This window comes from Alosa sapidissima, chromosome 6, assembly GCF_018492685.1.
Source record: "Alosa sapidissima isolate fAloSap1 chromosome 6, fAloSap1.pri, whole genome shotgun sequence".
In the NCBI taxonomy this organism is placed as follows: Eukaryota; Metazoa; Chordata; class Actinopteri; order Clupeiformes; family Clupeidae; genus Alosa; species Alosa sapidissima.
Window position 1 is genome coordinate 23,029,746 of NC_055962.1, and position 10,000 is coordinate 23,039,745.

The 10,000-nt window shown below is 44.5% G+C and overlaps 1 protein-coding gene across 16 annotated transcripts in view; it reads left to right on the forward strand.

Annotated features, from left to right (window-relative positions):
* The window catches only part of nrxn3b (neurexin 3b), a 217,314-nt gene that overhangs the window by 83,182 nt on the left and 124,132 nt on the right, over nt 1-10,000 (forward strand). For 7 of the 16 annotated variants that reach the window (XM_042094857.1, XM_042094869.1, XM_042094866.1 and 4 more), the window contains 7 exons: nt 181-384; nt 3,031-3,057; nt 4,874-4,993; nt 5,849-6,230; nt 7,486-7,676; nt 8,023-8,196; nt 9,131-9,157. In XM_042094857.1, coding sequence (XP_041950791.1) covers nt 181-384; nt 3,031-3,057; nt 4,874-4,993; nt 5,849-6,230; nt 7,486-7,676; nt 8,023-8,196; nt 9,131-9,157 — 1,125 coding nt within the window. The remainder of the gene's footprint in view (nt 1-180; nt 385-3,030; nt 3,058-4,873; nt 4,994-5,848; nt 6,231-7,485; nt 7,677-8,022; nt 8,197-9,130; nt 9,158-10,000) is intronic. The other 9 variants (XM_042094863.1, XM_042094867.1, XM_042094865.1 and 6 more) reach the window with 3 other exon arrangements.

The following is a 10,000-nucleotide window of genomic DNA, read 5'->3' on the forward strand; positions in this document are numbered from 1 at the left end:
GTCAAACATGCTTATTATCAGTTCTAAATCAAGCAACCTGATTGACAAACTAGTAAAATGAATGATTATTTGTTCATATTTATTATTGATTGATATTATTGATGCATCCGTGACTGATTATAGATGACTAACTGGACTCTGTCTGGCGTTCTGCCCTGTGTCGTCCTTTCTGCCCCACAGAGGCGTCCATCCTGAGCTTTGACGGCAGCATGTACATGAAGATCACGGTGCCGCAGGTGATGCACACCGAGGCGGAAGACGTGTCGCTGCGCTTCCAGTCGCAGCGCGCCTACGGCATCCTCATGGCCGCCACGTCGCGCGACTCCGCCGACACTCTCCGTCTCGAGCTGGACGGCGGCCGTGTCAAGCTCACCGTCAACTTAGGTATCCGCGACAACGGCGACGACCTCTCTCGACCTCTCTCTCCTCTCCGTCCTGCCCCCCTCCACTCCCCCTCTCCACCAGAGGCCTCGTGCTCTCTGCAGTCTGTTCTCTCTCAGTGTGTTTGTTTAACGTTATAGTTCCGCTTTGTTCTTTCATTTATGAAAGTGCTTTTCTGGAGTTCTCAAAGTCTGCTTTGTTTATGTTCGTTTTTTTTTTTTTTGACTGACATCTCTAACCTTCTCTCCTCTCCCGAACATGAAATGTGTGTTTATCTGCATGAAAGTGTGTTGTGGTTTCTCTCTCTCTCTCTCTCTCTCTCTCTCTCTCTCTCTCTCTCTCCTCTCTCTCTCTCTCTCTCTCCTCTCCTCTCTCTCTCTCTCTCTCTCTCTCTCTCTCTCTCCCCCCGGCTTTGCTGAAATGTTTTTTGTAGACAGGCGATATCTCATTCAGTCTAACCACATAACAGTTGTCCATGCTGCTTATTTGACACGGCACATCTTTTGCCCAGATCATATCATGATCATTTCCTCATGGTATTGACATTTCAGTGCCATATAATTCTAAAGAATGATAATATAAGACCATATTTTTTACAGTTAAATTATCATCCTTAGATGTCTTGGTAAACCTAGTAGCCCTCAAAAGTCAATGTAATACCAAGATATGTAATATGTAATTGCATCCTATTTACCATAGTAATAATAATTATTAATTATTAGTAAAAATAAAACTTCTAAAAAAAAAATAAAACTTCAGAAAAATTCTAAGCAAATCCTCATTTAAATGTAAGAACATATACATATTTATGTATATTTGCCATTGCTCTATTTATATATTGAATCTACCTGTATCAGTGTGCCCATATCTCTAAATCATGTGATTTTGGGGCAGGTTTTGTTTTGGTTTTTATGTTGGGTTGCCATCAGGTTTCCATTCTTACTCTTTAGCTCCCCCTGCTGTTGGTGGCATGTCCCATGCCTTGTCAAAAGATGGTACTCACCCCTTCAATGGCCTGTAGCCTGCGGCCCACTGGGCAAACAGCCCTGCGACCAGAGCAACCAGAGCACCTGCAGATGGTGGCTAAGCACGCTCATGTTCAACATGCGCACACACACACACACACACACACACACACACACACACACACACACACACACACACACACACACACGTACACACGTCTTGTAAATGTTTACAGCATATAAGACCCACATTCACTGTATATGGCACACAATATATATGCATTATGTAAATGAATGCATAATATAGTGATATAGTAATATAGTGATGTGAAATACATACACATACTGTACATATCCTTTGAATGAATAAAATGTACGCATGGCAGTACATAAATGTGTGTACAAGAACATAAATATAGAAATACTGAATACATGAAATGCATGAGTATGTGGTTGTACCGTTGTACAAACACCCGCTTTCCCAGTATACACTGTATACGCACAAACTAGTAGAGCTGACCCAAGCTGAAGGAACCATCTAGCCCTGTACATGTATGTTAGTGAAGCATGGTCGCACAGCAAAAAAAAAGATGCTAAACCTATAGTTCCTATAGATATCACCTCACTGGTATTTCGTCATGTCACAAGTCAGTTATGGCATTTATGTCAATACAGTAGGTGCATATTGTAATTTTTATTTTCTCACACTAACAAAAGCATCTTTTTTTTTTTATTTCGAGACACACATCACTCTCGCCTCTCATAAGGATGATGTTGTGAATGTTCGCCCATCACTGCTCATTCACCCATGACCGCCCTCTAAGACACGTTCACAACACACACACACACACACACAAACACACACACACACACACACACTTCATTCTATTGGGCTCGCCTAATTCTGAGCTAAGTGACACATGGCGCTCTCCTCTGTGCATCGTGGTCCAAAAGGGTTCCATTGGGTTAGCCTGGAAGCCACTGTATGGTGCTGGTGCTTGTTGGACCGAGGCTGTTTGCTTCCACTTTTCTGTTGCGGTTGACGGCACATGACGGATCCTGGCTACATGGATGTCGACCCAGAACGTTATAGCTCTGAACCCATTTGATCACCACACCATGATAATTACCAGGTTTTGTGTGTGTGTGTGTGTTTAGCACGCTTTATGTACTTTATGTCTGAAAGAAATACAATTGGAATTAACAAACAAAGTCATCAAAGACTCTAGCAAACAACAGATAAGTCTGGGTCATAAAATCCATTTAGCCAATAACAGTTGGCGGCCATTTTAAATTTGTTAAGAAACCTTTATGCTTTAGATATCCAGCAAAAAAACCCCCATAAGAACAGAGATTAGGCCTACTGTACTGCAGTGCGGATAGCGTAATTCACTGCAATGATAGCAAAGTCATTATGAGGAAATAGCACCCCCTATCTCAGCCAGCCCTTGCACTGAGCTCCCCATCCCATTTCAGATAACACAGTGAAGTTCTGAACAGCTTTCGTCAGTTAATGAGCCCAGAGTAGGGGTTGTGATGTCACCCATCACAGCCTGAGACAAAATGGCCGCCGTCCCTGCCTGCATGTGTCCGTCCCCGGAAGGTGGAGTCTCTGTTTTTGGATGTCTGCAGCTGTAACCTTGAAGGATGCGATTTCATCTGTCACTTATTCTTCCCCATCTAGATTGTGTCAGGATAAACTGTAACTCCAGTAAGTCACCACTACACTTCTTTTGCTCTTTAAAGAATGCTGAATGATCTGTACAGTACAGTGTGGGCCTTTGAAATGCCCAAGACATTTAGAGGCATGATGCTATTTCATGATAGAAAGTGTAAACATTGATATGTTTTTATCATAAGCTGTGCAAGACATGAAGCATCAGGCTGACCTAACTCACTATCTATGGGACTGAAAAGTTTGATCATTTTGAGGGACTGTTTTCTCTCCGTTATGAAGTAATGGTAATGGGAGGACTTGTGAGTGAGTTTTCAGTGCAACTGCTCTTACTCATACAGAGGTTTTATCCACCAGCCCCAGTTGGATCTGTGAAGCGTGACTAAGACGTTTTAAAACTCCATAATGAGGTATCCAATGTTACAACTCAAGGTTCATTTTTTTTCTTGTCTTTTTTTTTTTTGCCTTGTGCGCTATCAGATCCTCTTTTGAGTTTGTGACTGGCACATCAATGAAATATCTGACTGCATACATTTAATGCAATCCCCCCTGTGCACCTGACTTTTGCATTGATATTCTGAGTGGTCAGGTCTGAAGCAGCAGCAGCAGTAGGCCCAGTGATAGATTGGGGAGGCGTATGAAAATCTAAAGGGGAGTGGGGTGATTGAGCCATGGCCAAGGTTGCAGTGGTCAGTGATCTCTGATCGACATGCGAATGAGTTCTGGGAGGAGCGGACCGACATTGCTTGGTGTGTGCATGTGTGTGTGTGTGTGTGTGTGTGTGTGTGTGTTTGTGTGTGTGTGTGTGTGTTTGTTGGTCCATATAGGTGTGTGTGTGCGCATGTGCCCACATCCAAAAAGGGGCCAAAAAGCTGGTATAATTGGAAACAATTACTCATGTGACCTGACCACTGAGTTTGGGCTGTAATCAGAGCCATTGATGTGCTCTGAGCGGAGGTGCTCTTGCGATCGGACTCAGAGCAGAATCGATCAGAACCCCAGGCTCCAGAGGAGAACCAGTTTTGCCAAATGAAAGAATCCAAAGTCAGGCAGCAAAGAACCTTTGATGAATATTGGATGGAGGTTTTTATATAAAGTTAATTGGCAAGAAAAAGGATACTGATCTCTAAAGGCAAACATATTCTACAGTATGCATGCATTATTGGATAAAGCGCATTCCATTAGACTCATTTGTCTGAAATGTGGATGAGGCATTATGGATTGCTTGAGCAATACAGTATCTGCACTGAACTAGACTACATTTTTCTTTTTTATCAAAGCTGCTTATTTTTGTGGCTATCAGACGACCTCTTATGAGTAAAAGCAGTTGCAGTTGCATTGTTCTACAGTATCTAGATGATTTACTAGTAAATGGTAAAGGTGAATACTTGTCCATCCTTCTGTAAAAACAATGTATGTATGAACATTTTTCATGACAATAACTGAATATAACTGAATGTTTTTGCTGCATATCCAGGTAATGGCAAACCCAATCTTTGCTTTGAACTGTGAGAGTGTTGATTTTACTAGCACCTTCTTTTATGTTCTTTCATGTAAAACATCTATGTTCTTTTGTCTAGCAAGGATAGTACTCAATAGAACTATGTATGTGACAGTTTGCTGGACAGTGATGAGCCTAATTCTAAAACTAAAATGTGCTTTCGGTGAGATAAAGCACATTTATATGACCATTTGATAAAGGGCTATGTTTAGCTAACCTAGCTGCTGTCCAGGGTACATTTTGTGTGGGTCAGTTTCACTTGGCAGCCATGAGATTTGATTCTGAGAGCAAAGCAAATATTGGGTTTGCAAAGAGACACCTCTGATCAAACTAATGAGTCATCATTCTCAGGCAAGGGCCCCGAGACCCTGTACGCCGGCCAAAAGCTGAACGACAACGAGTGGCATTCGGTCAGAGTGATCCGGCGCGGGAAAAACTTGAAACTCATGGTGGACGATGATGTGGCTGAAGGTATGGACCACATACTTTTAAAACACATACAGCAAATGAATACAGTCTCTTTTGTGTCTAGTCTTGCAAAACAGGACGCGTATTGCGATATACATTTTGTTACAAGTTCATAAATGAAGTGTGGGGTCGGAGAAATTGGTGTGAATTTGGTGCATTTTGAATAAATACAAACTATGTTTGTGCCAATTCAAAAGTAAAATAAAGAATAAAGTAGACAAATTCTTTCGTGAAGTTGTGACACGTTTAGAAGGAAAGCCTTACTTGTCACTTCTCTCAATTTACACCAATTGGAAACAAGTCCCACAGTTGCTCAAGTCCTGTTTATTCCTGCAAGACTACTTCACACACACACACACGCGCACACATCAATTTCCTGAAAGACTCGTGTGGGAGTATGTCGTTGAGTGCACCTGTCTAGTGACAGCCATTTGTCGGCATGTAGGAACACAGTGAGGCAACACTAATGAATTGAGAGCCAATAAAAATGAGGCTGCTGCGGGGAAGAGTGGTTGGCATGGCGATTATCTCCCTCTCCTGTGTTGTTTAATGAGGCTGGAAATCGTTTCAAATTAAAAGGGAATCAATCAAGCTGGAGGGGGAAGGGGAGGCGGTGAGAAGGTGTTTTGCATTTTCTCATGCTGCTCCTACTGCAGGAGAGTGAGGAGGAGACAGGTGGTCAGACAGGTGGACAGCTTTGAACACCTCCACTGCAGGCTTGTACTTATGCCGTTCCTCTTTTTTCTTCCAATCTTTGTTCTTTCCCTTCTTTTTTCTTTTCTCTTTCTTCTTTTCTTTTGTCTCTTTTTTCCCTCTTTCTCTCTTTACCCCCCCCCCCCCCACACACACACACACCAGGCCAGATGGCAGGTGACCACACCCGCCTGGAGTTTCACAGCGTGGAGACGGGCATTGTGACGGAGCGACGCTTCATGCCGCAGCCGCCGTCCAGTTTCATTGGCCACCTGCAGGGCCTCAAGTTCAACGGCATGCTCTACATCGACATGTGCAAGAACGGCGACATCGAGTCGTGCGAGCTCAACGCGCGCTTCGGCATGCGCTCCATCATCGCCGACCCGGTCACCTTCAAGTCCAAGGGCAGCTACCTGGGCCTGGCCACGCTGCAGGCCTACACCACCATGCACCTGTTCTTCCAGTTCAAGACCACCTCCTCGGACGGATTCATCCTCTTCAACAGCGGCGACGGCAATGACTTCATCGCCGTGGAGCTGGTGAAGGGGTGAGCGTTTTGGACTGGGATAAGGTAGTGGGGGGGGGGGGGGGGGGATGTCTGAGTTGCAAATTCCTTGTCTGTGTAAACATACTTGCCCATTAAAGCAAGTATTCAGATTCAAATTGTGAGTTGTTGAAGTGTATGGGAATGTAGAAGGAGAATGTAGGCATCCTGTGTGTTGTTCACTGTTCACAGCTGATGCGATCTCTCAGGAGTTATGAGAGAGACATTTGAAGTGGATTTACAAATAACAAGGCAGTTTCTTTTTTGGAATACATAGTTAGGATGATGAGTTTTTTTTCTAGCTGAGTTTTCATGGGGGGATCTTTTGCATAAAACATGTTTTTGTGATTGTTCCAATCTCCATGAATTTCACTTGGAGTGCTTTTTGCCTCTTATCACGAGGCAATAGACCTCTCTCACTTCAGAGCCATGTGCCCAGAGCAGGGGCCACACAACCAGTGCAAATCAATTTGCCTAAGCTACGGAAAGCTGTGAAGACCAGATTTCCTATCTTGAGATCACAAAAGAAATGACTCTTATTGAGGGGAAGAAAGTCAGGGGGAAAAATGATAGCATTTGGCCCTTTTTACAACCCTGCTCCTATTAGATAGATTGGTTTGTCATGGTTGTGCGGTCTCATTTCTAGTCATGTGACATCAAAGTCAAAAGCATTGAGGGAGCATAAAATGATGAAAAAGCCTCTCAATCTTCTCTCTTTTATGTGTGGTCACAGAGGTACATGTACCCTTCCTCTCAGGAGCGGTCGTGGCCCTGTGAGAGGGAGTGCTCTCAGTGGTGCCACTGTTTGACCAACACAAGAGTTTGGTGACCTGAGCTCAGGGGATGTGTACATTGACTCAGGTTGAGTGTAGTGAGTGATGTACTCTCACTGTGGCTTGACCCACTTGAAGATACAGCCTTTTCTCTCTCCCTCTCTCTCTCATTCACACGTACACACGCACACACACACACACACATACACACACACACACACACACACACACACACACTCAAACTCACATTTTTTCTCTCGCGCGCTCTCTCGCTCTCAGTGAGATCCGGTGACAAACAGAGCATAGCTCAAGTGTTGTCATAGGAACAAGGACCCTTGAGTGTGATATGAGAAGAAAAAGCACCTTTTTGTGAAGTGGCACTTAAAGGGGGGGAAGAGGAGTGGATGAGGAAGAGTAAGTAACTATGTCCTCCGTGTGTGTGTGTGTGTGTGTGTGTGTGTGTGTGTGTGTGTGTGTGTGTCCAGGTTCATACACTACGTCTTCGACCTGGGCAACGGTCCCAGCCTCTTGAAGGGCAACAGCGAAAGCCCCCTTAACGACAACCAGTGGCACAGCGTGGTCATCACCCGTGACGCCACCAACACGCACACCCTCAAGGTGGACACCAAGTCCGTCAGCCAGGTGGTGAACGGTGCCAAGAACCTGGACCTCAAAGGTGACCACTGGAGCATCATACTCAACACAAGAATCTCACACTGAAACAAGGGAATATTTGAATAAGAGAATTTAGACAATCAATTTTTCATTGAATTTATAGCAGCATTTCTTTAGTTTGCGTTCTTGGGTTCAGTGGGAGAGCACCCAAACATGCAATATACGGCTATTCCCTACTTGTACTCTTATCTTTCATAAGTGTGTACAATCCCTTCTGTAACTTCTGTAGTAGATATGGGCTCTCAGTTTGCCATAGTGAGATGCATTAGTAATGTGTGTCTGTGGCCATGGTGGCCAACCCTGTGGGACTGATCTCTCTGATCTATGCTCCTCCTCCTCCTCCGCAGGTGATTTGTTTGTGGCCGGTCTCGGGCCCAACATGTACCAGAACCTGCCCAAGCTGGTCGTGTCTCGTGAGGGCTTCCAGGGCTGCCTGGCGTCCGTGGATCTCAACGGCCGCCTGCCGGACCTGATCAACGACGCGCTGTTCCGCAGCGGCCAGATTGAGCGCGGATGCGACGGTAAGCTTCCACTGTGCCCATCGCCTCCATCAAAGAGCTTCGTTCACCCAGTCCGAATGTCTGCCCTTAATCCTTCGGTGAAATACATCGCCTCCATCAAAGAGCTTCGTTCACCCAGTCTGAACGTCTGCCCTTAATCCTTCGGTGAAATACATCGCCTCCATCAAAGAGCTTTGTTCACCCAGTCCGAATGTCTGCCCTTAATCTTTTGGTGAAATACACTGACTACCTGTGACTACATGTCACTAAATTTGTGTGATTTTTCCATCTCTGGTTCAATGCTAAAACTGAATACTCTACAAAGCCTCTCACACAACACTTAATTTACCAGATTTATGTTAACCACAGTAAAAATATTGATATTTTACAATATACACTACATGCAAGCATATTTTAAACTTTTGATTAGAATAAACTCAACTGTGTGAGGCGATAGGGTTATCATGTTCGGTCTTCTCTGAAAGAAATTTGTTGTTGCATAGATTAGCCACTAGATGGAGCCCATGATCAAAGTAAAAAGGAATAGTTGCAGACTGGGGTCTCTGTAAGTGACAAGCTTGTTCAAACAACTGCACTCATGGCGGCCATTACTGTGATACAATTAACTACTCCAGTTATTGTTCTCTGATGCCGATTTTGCCCACCCTTTCAAATGTTACTCCTTTTTAACAGTTGTAATGTATGTAACCTCTTTTAAATGAATAACTCCTAAGACTGTATACCTTATCCACTGACTAACTGTCCTGACTTTATGTAATCCACTGTCTTTGACTAACACTCACTGGTCCCTCACTAACTGTGCTCTGTTCACTTCTCCCCCCCCCTCTCTCTCTCTCTCTCTCTTTCTCTCTCTTTCTCTATTTATTTCTTTCTTTCTCTCTGTCACGGTCTCTCTCACCCCTCTCTCCTTCTTTCTGTTTCTTCCCAACTAAAGTTGGCTTCACCAAAGCCGACCTCCAAGGTAGACGGTTCAACTCCACCTCCCCACCCTCCTCCTCCTCCTCAACTCTGGCTGAAAGTGTCAAGTGTGTTTGCAATGGGTGGTGGTGTGTGAAGGTGTCACTTTGCCCATGCCTGGTCTCTCACCGGGAGCCCAGCTCAGGTATGGGAGGGGAGAGAGAGAAAGAGAGAGAGAGAGAGATAGATAAGAAATGATAATCCTTTTCAGGAGGAAAGGTAAATAAAACATGAGCTCGTTCTCTAGACTGTAATTATGTTGTCTGAGCTTCGTCGTTGGTGCTCTCTCTCTCTTTCCCGCCTCCTCTCTCACTCTCTGTGTCTGACTCTCGTCCTTCACGCTCCTTGCTAATAGTGGTTCATCTAGCTGTCCAAAGCAGGAGGGAGTATTAAAGTTGCAGGAGGCGATGCCACCTCGCTGCTCGTGTGCGCCCAACCTATGATTAGCCCCCGCTAATTTATGGGCATATTCAAGCTGCCAGAGTACACATGTTGACATGTCGCTCATGTATTTTAGAAATGCAAGCAGAGTGTGTGTATGTGTGTGTGTGTGTGTGTGTGTGTGTGTGTGTGTGTGTGTGTGTGTGTGTGTGTGTGTGTGTGTGTGTATTACATTGTTCTGCCAGTGAGGAGTTTGAATTATGAATGAGCAGACTAGCTGAATGTCATGGTCCTTTGCAGCTATTGCAACAACTCCTGAGCCTGTCGCACAGAATTCATTATAGCACACGACTGTGGCAGGATACTTAGAAGAGTTGTGGAAATTCAGTAGTGGCAGCATTGCTTTTAGGGGGAAAACTTTTTGTAAGAAATGACTAGCATTACTACGTTTCTGGATGTATAGCGA